Source organism: Cavia porcellus, unplaced genomic scaffold (genome assembly GCF_034190915.1).
Source record: "Cavia porcellus strain 051 isolate PalLab524CR breed Dunkin Hartley unplaced genomic scaffold, mCavPor4.1 scaffold_8, whole genome shotgun sequence".
In the NCBI taxonomy this organism is placed as follows: Eukaryota; Metazoa; Chordata; class Mammalia; order Rodentia; family Caviidae; genus Cavia; species Cavia porcellus.
The window spans coordinates 5,957,424-5,974,256 of record NW_026947491.1 but is presented as its reverse complement, the minus strand read 5'-3'; the positions used below and the strand labels follow the sequence as shown (position 1 = coordinate 5,974,256).

The 16,833-nt window shown below is 38.7% G+C and overlaps 1 protein-coding gene across 1 annotated transcript in view; it reads left to right on the top strand.

Annotated features, from left to right (window-relative positions):
• The first annotated feature begins 1,727 nt into the window (after positions 1 to 1,727).
• The window catches only part of LOC106025321 (ankyrin repeat domain-containing protein 17-like), a 47,658-nt gene continuing 32,552 nt past the window's right edge, over positions 1,728 to 16,833 (top strand). The window contains exons 1-8 of the mRNA XM_063254231.1: positions 1,728 to 1,788; positions 2,046 to 2,079; positions 4,947 to 5,019; positions 8,022 to 8,061; positions 8,423 to 8,466; positions 11,084 to 11,153; positions 15,738 to 15,766; positions 15,857 to 15,929. Of these exons, the coding sequence (XP_063110301.1) occupies positions 1,728 to 1,788; positions 2,046 to 2,079; positions 4,947 to 5,019; positions 8,022 to 8,061; positions 8,423 to 8,466; positions 11,084 to 11,153; positions 15,738 to 15,766; positions 15,857 to 15,929 (424 nt within the window). The remainder of the gene's footprint in view (positions 1,789 to 2,045; positions 2,080 to 4,946; positions 5,020 to 8,021; positions 8,062 to 8,422; positions 8,467 to 11,083; positions 11,154 to 15,737; positions 15,767 to 15,856; positions 15,930 to 16,833) is intronic.

Here is a 16,833-nt window from a genome sequence, read left to right as displayed (position 1 = left end):
GCCCCTCCACTGAACTGTACCCTTTGCACTATGAACATTTTAAAATATCAGGCTTAAGTTCACAGCAAAATTGAAAGAAAGCTCCAGAGATTTCCAGTAGACTGTGTGCCTCTCACACGAGTTGCCTCCCTCCATGGCCAGTGCTGTCCTCTAGAGTAGTACACTTGTTATAGACGATGACTTACACTGGTCCTTGGTTCCCATCCAAAGTCTGCATTTAACACTAAGTTTCACTGTTAGCATTCTTCATGTGATGGTGGATTGGAATTTGTTGTGTGTTTCCTTTAGCAGTGTCATGCCTCAGACAGCTCCTTTGTGCTATTTGTTCATTGCCTCCCTGGCCCTGCACCACCCCACCAATACTGCAACCACTGAACTTTTCATTTTCCTGGCAGTGATCATTTTAGCAGATCTGCTCCTTCATTGAAATGATACAGTGGATAATTTTTGAAGATTAAAAGCAGTAACTGTTCAAGCTAACTGAATGTAGCCAATAAAGCTGTTACTTGAACTGCCTTTTTTCCTCTTATTGGGGATGTTGCTAGGGACCGAAGCCAGTGCTTTGGCCATTCCAGGTCAATGATTTACCATGGAGCTATACCTCCAGCCTTAGTTTTTGTGTTTTTCATGCTTGTATGAATATGCGCTGATGGCATGTGCTCCACATGCTGAGCTGGCCTGCTTTCTATGTGGATTCCTCATCATGAGGAGGGTTGCCAAAAGTGACATCATGCTGAACTTCAGAGCACGAACTGCACCACCTTGTTCTGTTGGGTCCAGACAGAACCTTTGAGAATGGAGGCAGACACTGGCGAGTGCTGTGCTTCTCAAAGTGCCTCAGGGCTTTCATTCTTACCTGGAGATGGGAAGTAAGATGAGGGAGTAATGAAAGCTATAGGTGAGTCAAAATGCTCCTCTTCCTTTGAGTGCAAGTCATGTTAAGTTAGTAAAACATGACCGATTTTATCATTATTATTATTGGTCCTCACTCCTTCAGTACTAGGGACTCAGTGGTCTTGTGCGTGCTGTGTACACATGTTTACCACTGAGTCCAACCCCAGCCCTGACTTTGTATGAATAGGTTCTCTGTCACGGGAAATCAGAGGCTTTTGGTTCTTTGTGTTGTTTTGTTTTTTTCCCAAAGTTTACATGACGTAAAATTTTGTCTTTCACTTGTCACATTCTGAGAGGCTCAGTGAGTTAGTGGTTTCATTTGTATGTTTTCATTATTCCATGTAAGATAGTGCTCCCTGGCAGCTGGTTGCAACCTCCCCGGTGCTGGCTTTTAAGCTTTTCAGACTGGACCAGCTTGTAAGGGCTTGAGCTCTGAAGTGGTTCTTTCCATGGGAAGTAAGATAGCAGATGAACTTGAGCCCTGTTTGCATCACACATATGACAGAGAAACCAGGGAGAACTAAGGGAGCTCCTTAGCATCTTCCCTAGGAGAGGAATAGCAAGAGTAAGTGCACAGACTTCTCCTGAGCTCTTCTCCACTGAGAGCTGGAAATCATTGCAATGGTGCTTGTTTCAGGTGTGCTTCCCATATTTTGCCATGCTGCAAATTAGAATGCCCTTTACAGCTTCCTTGAGCTAAAGTATTTCCTCTTCAAACTCTACAGTTCCAACTGAATGCTACAGCAGCTGCCTTGTGTCTTAAGAAAATAAGTGTATCTTTTATGATCGTTCCTAGTGCCACTACTCTAGGAAAGTCATGCTCTTTGTTTGCCATGTCAGCTTATGCCAGCGATACTGCTAATGGTACCATTTCTGTCAATATAATACCTTCAGGTAGGATGTGATTGTGCACAGCACTATTGCTCATTTAGCTATCAAATGTAGATAAATTCTCTTCTTCCCTGCATTTCTTAAAAATAGGAAGTGAGATTTCTTAATGCATTGCATATCAATAGCATAATTAATACTGATTATAGAATGGGCTACAGATGTAGCCCAAAAGACTATTTTGTGTCAAAACATCAGAGTTATACTTTTAATAGTTTATATTTTTGTTAATTCAAAATGTATTTTACCTTTTTCTTGAATAGTGTGTGATATTTCTGATGATGACTCTCTAATCAGGTAAGAATATATAGATTTTTAAATATCGTACAGTGACTAATTAGTGAATGCAGAAAAGAAACCAATTGTTTTAGTGTTCTGTTCCAGGCCAGACAAAGTACCTGTGCTGTTTTAATCCAGTTTTATTAATTTGGCTGCTTTTATGAATGGAGGTTATTTAAATGGTCCATGGTCTCATAATTAAGAAGTAACTGACCCATGTGTTGACTGTTAGCCTGCCTGGCTCCCAGATGCCTTCCATTGCCCTCTGCAGTGCTGGGATCCAAATGCAGGTCATTTAAGATCAATGTAGAAAGTCACCATAAGGGACATGTCAAGTCTGCTTAGTTTTCCTGAGAAGTTGGTGAGTTTATTCTAAAGATAATGATTGAATTGATAGCCAGTTTCTTGTTTTTACCACTATAGAACTTAGGGGAGATGTGGTAGTTAAGACTATCTTTATGTAAATCATCTTATATTATTTATGTTGAGGGTTTATTGCAATGACATTTTTAATGCATGTGTCTATTCACCAATTTCCCAGTTTGGTTTTCCTTTCAGGCTATTACTACTGCCTAGTTCTATGATTTTTTTCCTCTTAAGTAAAATATTTTCTTGACTTTTAAAAAAATTTTTCTTCTACTTGGTATTTTTTTTTTTATTTCTGCTGCCTTAGTGGTTTTTTTTTAGTACCAGAAATCAAATCTCACGACTGCATTCTTGCAAGGCAAGTGCTTATGCTGCTTAGTATTTCTTATTGTTGTTTAGACAGAGTCAAAAACAAGTAAACTTTCAGGTTCTAAGAAATCTAAGAGACCAATAAAAATATCCTCTAGTGCTCAACCTGTTTAACATTCTAGCCATATGGTTGAATCCTAGAGAATTTGACATACAATGATATTAAAGTGACTTATCTGAATATAGTTCATGACAAAATGAGGTTGTATTCAGGTTTTATATTTGCTGTGTCTGGTACTCTTTGTCATGTCTCCTTCTGTGAGAGTTTCCATAATAGAAGAGAGGAGGAAGTCCAGCATGTCCAGTGGGAGATCATGAGAGTGGAATTCACAGGGGAAGGGCATGTTGGAAGGACAACATTGGGTGGGGCAAGACTGAGGTCTTACAAATCAGAATATTGAGGTTTGTCACAAGTCTGATAAAGATAATACAGAAAATGAAGCCCCAGAATACTGAGAATTATCCTGACAAATGTATTAAAAGTGTGGATTCAAAGGAGTTCTGAAGAGATTTTTGCTTTTTTGTTCAGTCGGAGGAACAGCGAAACTTAAAAATTGGTATTAGATTAGTTAGGGTAATCTGAGCCACCTGGAAGTCTCTAGAGCATGAAGGAATATCCCATGCCCTCCTTCCTACTCAGTTCATGGAGGGTGGCTTAGGCCTCTCACTCCACTGGGGACCAGAAGCAGCTGAACTTCATGGGCCTGTTACCCAGGACAGGTGTCCCTCATTTCCACCTCTTATGTAAGGTAGGCCTGCAAGGCAGATGTGTCCTCTTGATAGGTGGTACCTTGCTTCTGCTGAGGGCAGGTGATTGTGACACAAATACTTCTTTTCAGGAGCAGCTGCTCTTGGTTATTTGAGCACATCCTTTTTTTTAGGAATCTGTGCCTTCTTAGGCTGAAGATTTAAGTGAACACTGATGTGGAGCCCCACCATGAGAAACCCAGAAGGAAGAGCACTTACAAAACGACATTAGACTAGATTTATAATAACAGAGGAGCAGCTACCAGGGTTGATTTTCCAGCCAGCTCCTACTTGAATGTCAGAGTGTCTGTGAAAGTTTCACCACTTTATGTGTAGGTGAAAAAAGCAAAGGCATACAAGAAAAACAATTGGGTTTTATCATTTTAATAGTTTAATTTCCCAGGGAAGAAATTGACCAACACACACACACACACACACACACACACACACACACCCACACACACCCACCCACATTTTTCTTTGATTTTTGTACTTTTAACCTTCAAATATTTTACAGTTGCAGAGGACTCTGTGTTGATTTATGCTAAATGATACTAACAGAGTTGTCTCAGTGTAAGGGGCTTCCATACAGAAAACAAAGACTGCCATTCCTGACTTACTCGGCATCTTACTGACTTTCAGTAACTTTGGCATTAATGGGGCAAAATGCTCAACCCTAACAATTTAAAGGAGGAAAGATTCATTCTGACTCAGGTAAGAGGCTCCAAGGCAGAAACCACTTGGCAGGGAGACAAGGTGGAGGAAAGCTCCTTAACACACAGGCAGGGAGCAGTGAGAGGGCTGAAGAACCAGGGGTGAGAATTTACCCTTGCAGGTCAGAACCCAGTGGCCTTCCTCAGAGCAGACCTCCCACCTAAGAGCACAGTGAGCTACTGAACTTGCAGATGGATGAGGACATGCTGAAGATAGGGTTCCCATGGTCCAAACACCTTCCACACACAGGATAATGAAAGGGGACACTAGATTAGAACCATCACATCCAGCTTAGTCATTGAACCAGAGACAGAGCAGGGAAAGGGGACGGTGTATTTTTCCACCTTGAGGTTACCAGGCTTGTTTGAGTCCAGGTAACAACTTTTGTTTGCTATTATTGCATTTTTCACTTCAGCCTTCAGAGCAGGCAATTTGTAAAGAGAAATGATTTTTAGACTGTGCTGGTCTCTTGGCTGTCATGCTTTGGGAGTGAAAGTGAGACTATGCTGAGTGTTTCCGAGATTGGAAGAAGTGAAGACAGAAGGAAGCATCTAAAATATTTCAAAACTGGAAGTCAACTTTTAATTGTGTCAACCACGAACCATCATTTGATACACAGATAGCCAAGCTTTCACCAGTTTTTAAAGAATGAAACTCACCCACTGCTATTGTGTGTTTTTGCTCCCCAGCTCTTCCAGCAAACACAGTCTTGTTAATTTCTGGCCTAAATCAGATGACACTGACTTTCTTCTGGATAACAAGGTAAGTGTCTTTCGTAATGTTAATTTTCTTCCTCTTAGTTTTGCATTGTATTGCCCTTAGTCTTCAAATTTAACAGTGGTGTAGCTACCATAAATTTATATGGAACATTGATCAGGGAAGATCACTTTGGAGAACTATGCCTAGTTAAAAAGAATTTCCACCCCTTTGGTAAATAACTGGTACATATTTTGAAGTATTTGAGACTGAAAATAATAATGGGTTAGAAAACACAGTGACAGGAAAATTGTATCTGTCAAACCTTTGCCATGATGGCGGAAATACAAAATTTGGTCAAGGATCATTTGGATAAGTGGACCTTGCCATGGCTTGAAAATCTTACTACCAAGACCTTCATAGCACTCATACCTATATAAATCTTTTATGGATCTTATTAGTCCTACAATAATCAGGGAAGTTTGGTGCCTTCATTTGAACAACTTACCGTGTATAAAACAATTTTTCCTTTAAGTAATCTTTATTTTGCTATCATCAGTTTTTATGAGAGCTCCTCTGCTTCTGTTATTGGTTCTGTTGTTAGACTAGAATAATACCGGAAACTGTGACAACTTAGAAATTTAAAATGTGTTTCATCAGGGATGTATGACTACGGAATTACAGGATCTTCATTGTTATTGTTTTGTTTTTTTGTTTCTGGAAGGTGATCACAGGGCCTGTGCAGGAAGCTGTATCCCTTGCCCTCTTTTTTTAGTTAATTGAATTTGTTTTTGAGTCCGGTCTGGAATTTGGGATGTTTAGCCTCACCTCCAGTGCTGGATTGAATGTATACTACACCTTCCTGCACTGTGTTTTCTATGTGATTCCTCCATAAAGGGGATACCACTTTTAAAACATTTTATCTTATAGAAGACTACCTGTTTTCAAAATAATAAGCAGTGGTAGAACTAGATGGTCTACAAAGCAAGTGGTAATTGTAAGCTTTATAGCTTTAAAAATATACAGTGGTACTCTCTGTATCACATTCTGACATTTCAAGTTTCACAAGTTTTTGTACTTCCAAAAATTCATTTAAAACTCCGCAGTACAATGAGATTCTGGAGATTAGAAAGATTTTTGTGTGAATTCTGAAGACTTTCAGTGAGGTGTTTGGTATTAAGAAGCATTTTAATACCAGTTGAATGCCAATAAATGGATTTCTACCTAGTAGAATTTTTCAAGTAATGTGTGCATAATTTATGTAATAAATAAGTGCATTCAGTTTGCCCTAAAATGTATACTGTGCTTAGGATATATACTTTCAGGTGACTTATGTTTAATGTTATGTCAAATAAGAAAACAAATCAGAGGAATGAAAGACACAGTACATTCTAGTATCCTTTAACTTTGAACATAGGTTAGAATGTCATCTTAAAATCTCTTAAGCTTTTCTTTTAGTCAGCTCCATGTTTATTAGGTGCATCTTTTCAAAGTGTAATTTTTCTGTAGAATCGTGATTAGCAGTTTCACTGAATGCAAAATTGTGGAAATTATTGTGTTTCCTTTCTCTCTACCGGAAATGCTTCAGTTCTCAGGTAGTGGTAAATAGCCCACAACCTTTCTTCCATTTGTAACTGTCATTGCATATGGCAATAAATAGAAAACTAGAAGTATTGGCATATACCATTTATTGGGGGAATAGGAATTTTCAAATAAGGCCTTCCATTTCTCCCTCACATTGTAGTAGCATTTAAAAATACCACTTTCTGTAAATCATCACCATTTCTCTTCTACAATTTACAATATGTTTCCCTTTATGAGAATGGACCTGGTTATATTCACCAGTTGGATTTCTGACTCCTGGCTTCAGGGACCATCCCGCCTGAGCTGCCCTATAAGCACAGACCACAGGTGCAAATCAGCAGGCCTGGATTTCATTAAATCCTGGAAGATTTTTCTTTGAACAGGAATCTTTTTCAAAATCTTCAATGGGTATCTTAGTATTAAATCTTATGATTAAATTTTAAAATTCACATTTGCGTACTGTCTCAGAAGTTAGTATTTGCATATATCAGTTAAAGTTTGTTTATAGCTTCAACACAAATGTTAATGTATATAATTGAAAAATGGCATCTCCTGTAATTCCCCCCTCATGATTTCATCTGATGAATTTCAGAACTGTGCATAGATTAGCATTACTGCCTCCGTTTTCTGTATTCTACAAAAAGTTACTTACCTTTTGAGCCAATATCATTTCCTGAGTGAGGTCATCATCTCCCCTCCTCCAAATGTGTCTCCTCCATCCCAGGCCTCCAGTTAGATGTATTTCCTGCAGGCCTTGACTGTGGTCTTTCTGTGATGATATTGGATGGCACCAGATCTCTGAAGCTGAGAATTCCTGGCCCCAGCTACCCTTTTGGTGACTATCAAATTTACTTACTTCCTACATTCTGAGAACTATTTTTCATTTCTGGACTCATTTTCTCACTCATCATTTAAAAACAATATTCTTTGATGCTGTGCTTCCCATTATTCTCTGGCATCGATCTTACAATATCAGAGAATGTACAGATTTGCATTTCACAAGGGAAGTTCCCATTCCAGCCTGAAATTAGTGTGATGCTCCTGTTCACCTGTCTGTGCCCTTCCAGGAACTGTATTCCAGCTGTGTCACATCCCTTGGGCAGCCCTCTTTTGCTGTATTGTTTCATGCCCATCCTTTTGTTTCTGGTGTCCTTTCTTGAATGCCCTTGACACCCTTCCTTGGTGCTTTCTCACCTGTTCACAAGAAATGGCTTTTCCTGAGCTTTCCAGATAGAACTGATCGTATTTGCTTTAGAAGCCTGTCTTTGGACCCCATTTGTAGAATGAATGAAATGCATTTCACTGTTTTCATGTATCTGCGTCTGCTTCCATGCAAGCAGAATGTGCTTTCAGCTTTTTGCAGAGTAATCCGTGTGATTTGATAGATTTTTTCGGTGATTGTTTCCATTGTGTTTCCATTACACTGAGTGGGTGGCTGGGCAATTGCCTGCTTTGTAATACTGTTTTTTTCTTTTCTTCAATAGAAACAAGCAGAAATGTCAAAAGTTACAGCGTGGAAAAAGGGTAAGCCTTTTGTTGTAAAAGCACTGGATGAGATATCAGTTAACAATATGACTAATGTGGATGAGGAGAAGAAAACTCATCAAACTGGTAAATTAGTGACTGTGAAAGTTGTTTTTAATTATATGCTATTATTTTCAAATGTGTGTAGATCTAAAAAATGATATTCATTTCTTTTAAAATTTTACTTGTCTTAATTTCCTTCTACCAACAGGTTTTGGAAACTGATTCAAACTTCTGAAATTCTTTTAACATTGACTCATATCTCATTGAAATCTTCATGAATGTAGATATATTTATATCTATAAGCAAATTTTACAGCAGTGAATATTCTCACTAATGTGTCTCTGACTACATTTTATAGATACGGTGTTTGCACCAGGAGTACGGATGGCTTGGGATTCTGAGGTACTGCCTATCATTTGTAATTATGTTTGAAATAAGTATTGGTTGAGATTTTAATATAAATGGGACAATTTGTCTGTACTTTCTCATGTCTTCATATACCTGTAAGAAATCATTTGCTTAGTTTTCAACCACAGTTCCTAATTTTGTGACCAGCTTAGCTGATTAATAAGAATCTGTCTCAAAAAGTTAAAAACACAGGGTTCCTAGCTCAATACAAATACCTTGTGTTGAATCCCTTGTACTGCAGGTGAAGGAATAAATGGATGGAGTGCTAAGCACACCTTTGCTACCTGTGTAAAATTCATTCAAGCAAGCCAGTGCAGTCAAAAACTAGGAGCTAGATTTCATAAGCAATCGGCTTAGATTCTGGAATTAAGTTGAACAAAAACTGAAGAATTTTCCCTGCTCAGCCTCTGGCCACTGGCTGAAAATTCTGCTGAGATTCAGACAAAATGTTTGGATATAATTTTTAGAGGTTTTAACTTGACAAAATAATGAGTGAGAATCACAATTGTTAATCTATTTTGGTTGCTTAGTGTCAATCTGCATGACATAATTCAAAAGAAGAAAGGACTCAAGATATAAATACAGGGCTTTATAATCACAGATCCATTTTACATTATTTCAAAAAACAGAACCCAAAGTTGAATGTGGATGCATTGAGTGTCTCTATGGCAGTCATGCTTGTAGTGATAAAGATGTAAATATTGACAAATTGTTTTAGAGTGAGCACTTAGGAAAAGGCCTAATGTGTTCGGTCCAAGCAGCTCCTGCATTGTGGTACCAGGGTAGTGGTGGAAGCACAAAACCAGTTAGTATTCTGGTTTTGTCAGTTAGTGACTGCTGGTTTTGGAAAAATCATTTAATGTATTTGGATTTTGTGACTTATTATACCATGAAGATAACACATGATCTGCTTTTTAGCTATATATATGGACAAATGTGATAAAAATTGTAAAAATACTTTGAAAATTATACAAAGTTCTAGTTGGTTTGCAGTACCTGAATAAATATTGAAGATTTTTTCCTAAACCTGAGAACAACAAAACAATAGTGTGAAGAAGACAATAAGAAAGTTGAGAGGGGCATATAGATTGCTACTTTGTAAATGGTAACACTGTTGGTAAACTGTTGATGGAGTCAGCATATAGGAAGAGAGTAGCTTGGTGCTTGAGGTTTCCCTGAGGAGGCTTTAAATGTGAACTTGAATAAATCTCTGTTATTCTGTACCCACTGTGCACTAGGTAGTGGGACACTGAATACATCAGATGAGGACTTGTGCTATCATGATAGAGTATTCAGACAAACAAGAGCACTGTTTGTTTCATTACTTTGAATCCATCCTGTGGCCTTCACCTGGCACTAGCTCGCCAGGCCTTTTAATACTTGAGATAAGGGTCTTTCTAAGTCACCACATTCTCCAGACTGGGCTTGAACTAGTGCTTCTGATGTCTCAAACCTCCAGAAGTTTGGAATTACAGGTGTGCACTGCCAGGCCTGCATAGGTTAGAGAATTCCAAGGGAGTTTGAGGTAAGGATGGGAATGAGTGTGAAGTGCTGCTAATTTAAGAGTGAGAAAGAGCCAGCCCAGTCAAGTCTCGAGGACACTGTGGGCAGAGAGCAGGGAGCCATGAGCCATGTCTGGCTATCATTGTAGCACCCTACAGTGACCTGAAAGCAGGAAGTGCATCAACTTTCATCACAGTTATTTACAGTTTTGCGACAGACAGAAAAGAAAACATGCAAATCAGTATGAGCAAGTTTTGGGCACTTAATAAATTAAAAAAGGTTTTATGCTGCAGCTCTTTTTATACTTTTAAAAAGTTCTCCCTTAATTGGGAAATAGTTGTATATAGTGTCCAATATTTGTGTGCTCTTACTTGAATATAACATGAAGTTATTAGTATATTTTAAGTTTCAAACATCTTTTCAAGCAGTAAAAGTTTTACTCATAATTGTTTTTCTTCTAAGCCCTTGTTTACACAAGTGGAGCAGTGCCTGCGATGTTCTTTGTACTCAGCATGGCTCTCTGAAGCTTCTTAGCTGGCCAATTATTTTAACAGTGACGTGGCTTTTGTGATTAGAAATGCTTAGTGGTGAATGGTAACAAGTATATTTATAAGAATTTGTTTATTCAGGGAAGGGAAAGTGATGTTAGGGTGTAAAGGGAACCAAGGCAATGAAGAAATGATAACGAATGTAGCAGTTCCCCAAAACAAATGTAATTGTTGTATATCACAAACATACTCTCATAAAAACTTCTTCATTTAAATCTGTGTGTTTCAATGTTCCATTCATTGGAGAGTGCAGAGTACTTTGTCTCCTCCGACGTTAGGATGAAATATGTTTATCAGCTGGAATTTTGTCTCTGAATCCCTCCTGTGGCTTTCCATGCCTGCTTTACAAAGTCAGCACCCATGTGGAGACCGAAGCTGGGCTTCTCATAAGGCTCTCATTGGAGACATTTTGGTCCTCAGTACGTGATTCCCATTATTAAACCTGCCTGCCTTAAGATGGTAAAAATCAGATAACTTCTTGGGAAATGAGTAGGTAATGGTTGTGCAACTCATTACTGCTATATGAATTTTCTCAGAGTATCTCTGTGAATTTTCCACAGAAGCCTGTCGATCCTTTTTCTGGGAAAGCAGATGATGGAGGAAAACAGGCAGGAAATAGAAAAAGAAAAGGTAAGAAATATGTATAAATGTGTGATATTTTAAGAAAGTCATTTGACAGCATGTTTATTTCACAGTGGAGCATGGCTGAGTTCTGAATCCCCCAAAACTACTTATTAATGACAAAGTAAGAAAAAAGAGAAGTAACACAGCAATAAGTTTCATGTACCCTGACGTATCAGCCACAGGCAAATTTGAGAGTCACTGAAGGAGCTACCTTCTTAGCTCCGTTTCAAGGCATTCTAATGTCTGAGGGATGTTAGAAAATTAAGAGGAGAGGAGGGAGTGAGGGAAAAGAGAGAGCCACAATACAGGGAGTAGGCAAAGGCAAGAGAAAGTATGGGTGTGGGAAAATGACGTAATCATTTAGAAAAAGGAAGAGCCATTAGGAAGAATTATAGGAATTATATCAATTGAGCACCGAGTAACAAAACTTGCAGAGAGGTTGGGCAGAAGTTTTCGTCTTTCCCCGTCTTCTCACGATTGGAAAGGTATTGAGGATTGAAGTAGTGAATTACACAGAGCTCTACTTCATTTACTACAGATCAAAGTAAACGAGCATTGTTCGCTGTACGTGTAGTTTCACTGGTACCTTGGTTCACGCTCTTACTTCTTCCCGCAATGCTGGTTGCAGAGTTCCATTTAAAAGTTTACCACTTAAAAACGTTGCTATTTCAGCAAGTAGTACATCCAGAATGCGACAGTCAAAAACTAGAAAGAAAGGAATGATTAGTCATTGAGTTCAGGAAAGCCATAGTCTCAGTTAAAAGTCCATTAGAACGGGGATGGCCTGTTATGCATTTTCAATTTAGTTGACAGGATGAGGAGGAAGTTGGTGCTAGATTCCAAAAATGGAAGGAAGGGAAGGGAAGTGGATTTGGAAGCGATTAGGTTTGTGGCCTGGAGCTTTAGTTATGAAATGAAGCCCCTGTGGGGGAACATGTTACACCACACATCTGAGTCAGCAGGACTAAGGTGGTGTGTTTCTAAGAAGGTCTCCAGGGATGCTCATGTCACTCATCCTCAGACCACTGAAGATGGGCCAGTATCAAGTTCCCTGTAGAGAAATCTGGACGAGAGTCATTGGATAAGAACTAGTTCAAGACATAACAAGGTCAAGAGAGAACCATTTCGTGCCTGTTTTCCTGTTTGTATTTCTGAAAATAGTTCTAGTCACAGGGGAGAGAGTAAAGCAATGAACAGAGAAGAAATAGAAGTTGTAATTCTAAGATATTACTGCCATTTCTGCCAACTAAAGAAAGTGGTGGTAGGAATAATCCGCAAAAAGCCGTAAATGGAAACACTCAAGACCATAGAACTAGGTCAGTTTGGAAGGGAACAGGGACTTATTAGGGGAGGAGGATAGGGAAGAACAAAGCTAGACAGTAACTTTGGAATGAATGATGCAAACTGAGAGGACTCCCTCCCCACAGCTTTCGAGTATGTGTTTGCAAGTGACAGAGTAGACTGTGGCTGTTCAGGGATGATTCAGAGCAGGGAGGAGTGCTAGCCTTGGCTTACACTGCAGGTAGTTTCCTCCTTTCCCGCCTAGTCATCAGGCATCAGAGCTTTCTGTGAAATTGATCATTGTTCACGTGAGATTAGCTTGCACATAGAAGCACTGACTCCTTTTAAGATAAGTAAGTTTTGATAAAATAGCTTTTCCACACAAATCCTTTAAAAATGAACCAAGAGACATTGTTCAGTTCATTCCTTGAAGGCCAAAATTGTTACCTGTTAGTAAATATTGTGCTGATTTTAAATGTAAAAGTTTCCTAGTATCTAACAATTCCCTGACTATTCAGCTTTTTGCATTTTGATAACTATTTCAATGTTGAAAACTGATGTAGCATTATGTCTCAGATATGGTTTATGTTCCATTCATGAGGGATTCAACAAATTTCAAGATGTGGCCAAACTAGTTTTGAGGATACAAGAAATGTAGGCATAGCCATGGCCCACAAGGACATAGAAAACATGACTGGGTTTATTAATTATTATGCTGAACATGTATGGCTAACTGTTTTGTGAGAACACAAAGTTTAAATTCCTCTTGATGATGACCAAACTTATGTACCAGTTGCAGTGCAGGAGAAATGCAAAACCACAGATACTTGGAGTGCAATGGTGTACAAATGGGTGATGTACTATGTTCGATTTATATGCTATTCCCCTCTCCTGTCAGCTCTGACACTCAGCCTCTCAGGGTCATGACTTGCTAAGATTACTTTTTCTCAGCAGTCAGCATGTAAAGCTCACTTCCTGTTTTAGTTATGGTCCTTGCAAGTATAATGTCACATTGGAAATCATGGTTGATGTATATTCTAGTTTTTCTGTCATATTGTTCTAACCAATGGCGAACGTTGTGTGTGTTTATAGTAAAACAGAAAATTTAAATTTATTGCATCAAATTCATTGTATTGGTACATTTTAGATACCCATAAGGATCCCCTTCATTAGAGGGAGATTCTGCCTCTATATGATACTTCTTGATTCTTTTTTCTCCAATCTCTTCTCCCTTAAAGGTCTCCCCTTACCCTGTTTATTTACAAAAGCTTTTTTTCTATTTTGTTCTCTCTGTTGTTTTTTTCTTTTCCTTTTCCTTTACTTCTTCTCCCTCTTACCCTCCCACCCTGTTCCCATTCCTATTGGAATATTTTCCAGTGTCTTTGTACAGTTTTGTTCTCATTTACACTTTTCAGTTTCTCTCACTAGAAAAACAGTACGATGTTGAAATGTGTGTGTTAGATTCATTTTATTTAAGAAATGCAGTCTTTCCCCCCTTTCTTTCCATTGGCTTTGCCCCTTCTTTAGTTCCCCTCTCCTTTAAACAATTTTGCCCTGCTTCACAATACCTTTTTCACTATTTGCTCTTTATTTACACATTTGATATCTAATAACAATGAAATAAAATTCACAGTCCTAAAGACTTAACAATCGATAGTCCTGGAAATTAAAGGTAAATCGGGATAATACTATTAAGTTAAAACAGAAGAATGAGAGATGATGGTGCGAATGAAAGTCAGCTGAGTGAGTGGCCAGCACAGATGCTATGGAGCACAGTAAGGCTGAGGCATTATTGTACTGTGGGGCAGAGAAACACAGGAGACTGCTTCTGAGGAATGGATTTGTACAATCGATATCTGCGTAGTATCGTTGTATCCTCATAAATCAAACTTTATATTTAGATTCCCACTTGAGTTTGCATCAGACTAATAAGACTTTTGAGAGATCATAGAATTTGAAGTTTGTTGATATATGTCCCCTTGCAACACCCTCAGTGATGCAGATTCTATCCCTCTTCCTGGAATCTAGTGAGTCAACCACAATGGGTAAATACTGATGAGTATTGGAGCTGTGTTTCTGTTGGGCAGTCGTACTCACCTTGTTGCATGATTCATGCCAACCAGAAAACAGCATAAGGGAAGTAATAAAGTAGCAGAGTTAATTCAACTTGTAGCACCTGTGCGTGGTTTTCTACTATAGTAATTATGCTTTTTCAGAAATCTTTTGGTGGTAGAATCTGCTCTGTGTTGTACACCTCCAATGCAGCTGCCAACCAAACAGTGTCTATCCACAAGGCAGTCATGGTCTTTGTCTTACCAAAGCATGGTAAAAATTATGAAGAAGATCAGAAGGAAGACTAATTTTATTTAGGCGAGTGTTTAGCATACATTTGAGAGAGAGTGTCAATAGACTTAGAGCTTCTGGGTGGAAAGAAAGACTAGGGAGAGATCTACAGATTGCTACTCAGATGCAACTTCTTTCTTTTAGTGCTAATTGCTCTGAATTCACAAGAATTATGTGTTTGTCATTATGTGCAGGACATATCCCCAAAGATGCTTCCAAAACCACATATTAATGATTTCTTACAATTTCTTTCAGTTTGTATGGATTGATTCTCACTGGATCAGTGGAAATCACTGAGAATTTACTGGGCAGCTTCTCCTTAGACATGTCCCCAACTTTCACACAAAATGGTTGTGTACAGAGTACTGATATTTAAAAGAAATACATGAAAATGTTGCCAGGTGTTGTGCATATCCTTTGAGTTCAAGCTATTTGAAAACTTGAGGCAGAGGGATCGTTCATGTCCAGAAATTGAAGGGCACCATGGATAGCGGAGCACAATCTCACCTTTTAAAATAACAATATAGGAACACACCATTTGTGCGCTCTGCCGTGGTGGACATCTCGAGAGCACCTACATGTATGCAACGGTGTACCAATGGATGATGTGCTTTGTTCAGTTTATATGCTGTTCCCTTCTCCTGTCAGCTTTGATAGTCAGCCCCTCAGGATCATGACATCCCAAGATCACTGTTTTGCAGCAGTTCACATGTACAGATTGGAATATGCTCACTTCCTATTTTAGTTATGATCTTTGGCAGTATGGTGGCACATTGGAAATCATGTTTGACCTGTGTTCTAATTTTTCTGTCATATTGTTCTCACCAGTCGGAAAGGAGCTGAAACCTGAGGTAATCATTTCCCAAGCATAGCATGAAGATTCGGCTGTGTCCTAAGTCTTCATGAATGTATGCTTGGTTTTCTCATATTGCTGTCTAAAGTTTATTTTCCCTTTTTCCTCTTTAGAATCACCTGACACACATCTTCCCTTGAAGGTAAGGACTGTATATTTGTATTTTGAACGAACTGCCTATTTTAGGAGGTATGCAGTGTGTAGTAATCACTTTACTTTAAATCCCATTCAGCCTGCTGTGGAAACAAAAGATTCTGATGGGAAGAAAGCAGTAAGAGTGAAGGATGCACTGCCACCTCAACCAGGTACATGTCACAATACAGATTCCTCTGTAATGAAGTACAGTACCCTAAATTGTTTGATATGCCTGCAGTCATCTCCATTTTGTCTCCAAATGTTGGCAAGGCTTTGCCATAAATACTGCCGGTGTAATTATTGGTGTGCATATTTGCAAATAAGGTGCTAATAAGCTCAAGAGAAAATAATATTTAATGAATTGTTTACGTATGTTTTAATATCCAATGTTTTCAGCTTGGATCCTTATACTTCACAGGGATCCACAAAACTTACTATAAAATTCCACGATCTTTTCAAAGTGTGTGGGTGCTTCCCAGAGAGCTGGCTCCTCTGGGCATCCCAGAGTCCCGGTTACTCAGGCGATAGTGGCAAGTGGCTCACTGATACCCATGATTTAGTTCACTACCGCTAGCAAATATGCTTACAGTGATTCTGATGTTTGTCTAGAGTAAAGCTCTCCTTAGTAATATGCCCACTGTGTGTCCACTTTATTTCATCTCAGCCTTGGTATATTCATGATTGCAAGCAGATAGATTTTCTCGAAAGCAGACTGTGTGAGTGTGTATATATGGTGTCTCATACGTTTGATTATTAAGTGTGCAGACGTAATCATTCTTAGTGACTGTTTGATACAATTCTTCACAACAAAGATTCTCAAACTTTAGCTGGAATTCCTTTTAGAGTCGTAAAAGATCTTACATAATCTACAGAGGTTTCTTATTAAAGTATGTTGAATCTATTGACACTCTAGTAGAGACTAAATCTGAAAGATGGAGAATAGTGGGGCGGGAGATTTAACTCAGCAACAGAAGTGTCGGCCTGGCTAATGCAGCTCATGAGTTTGATCCCCAGTACTAAAACAAAGAAACAAACAACAAGAACAAAAAGCTGTAAGATACCAGCATGCAGTCA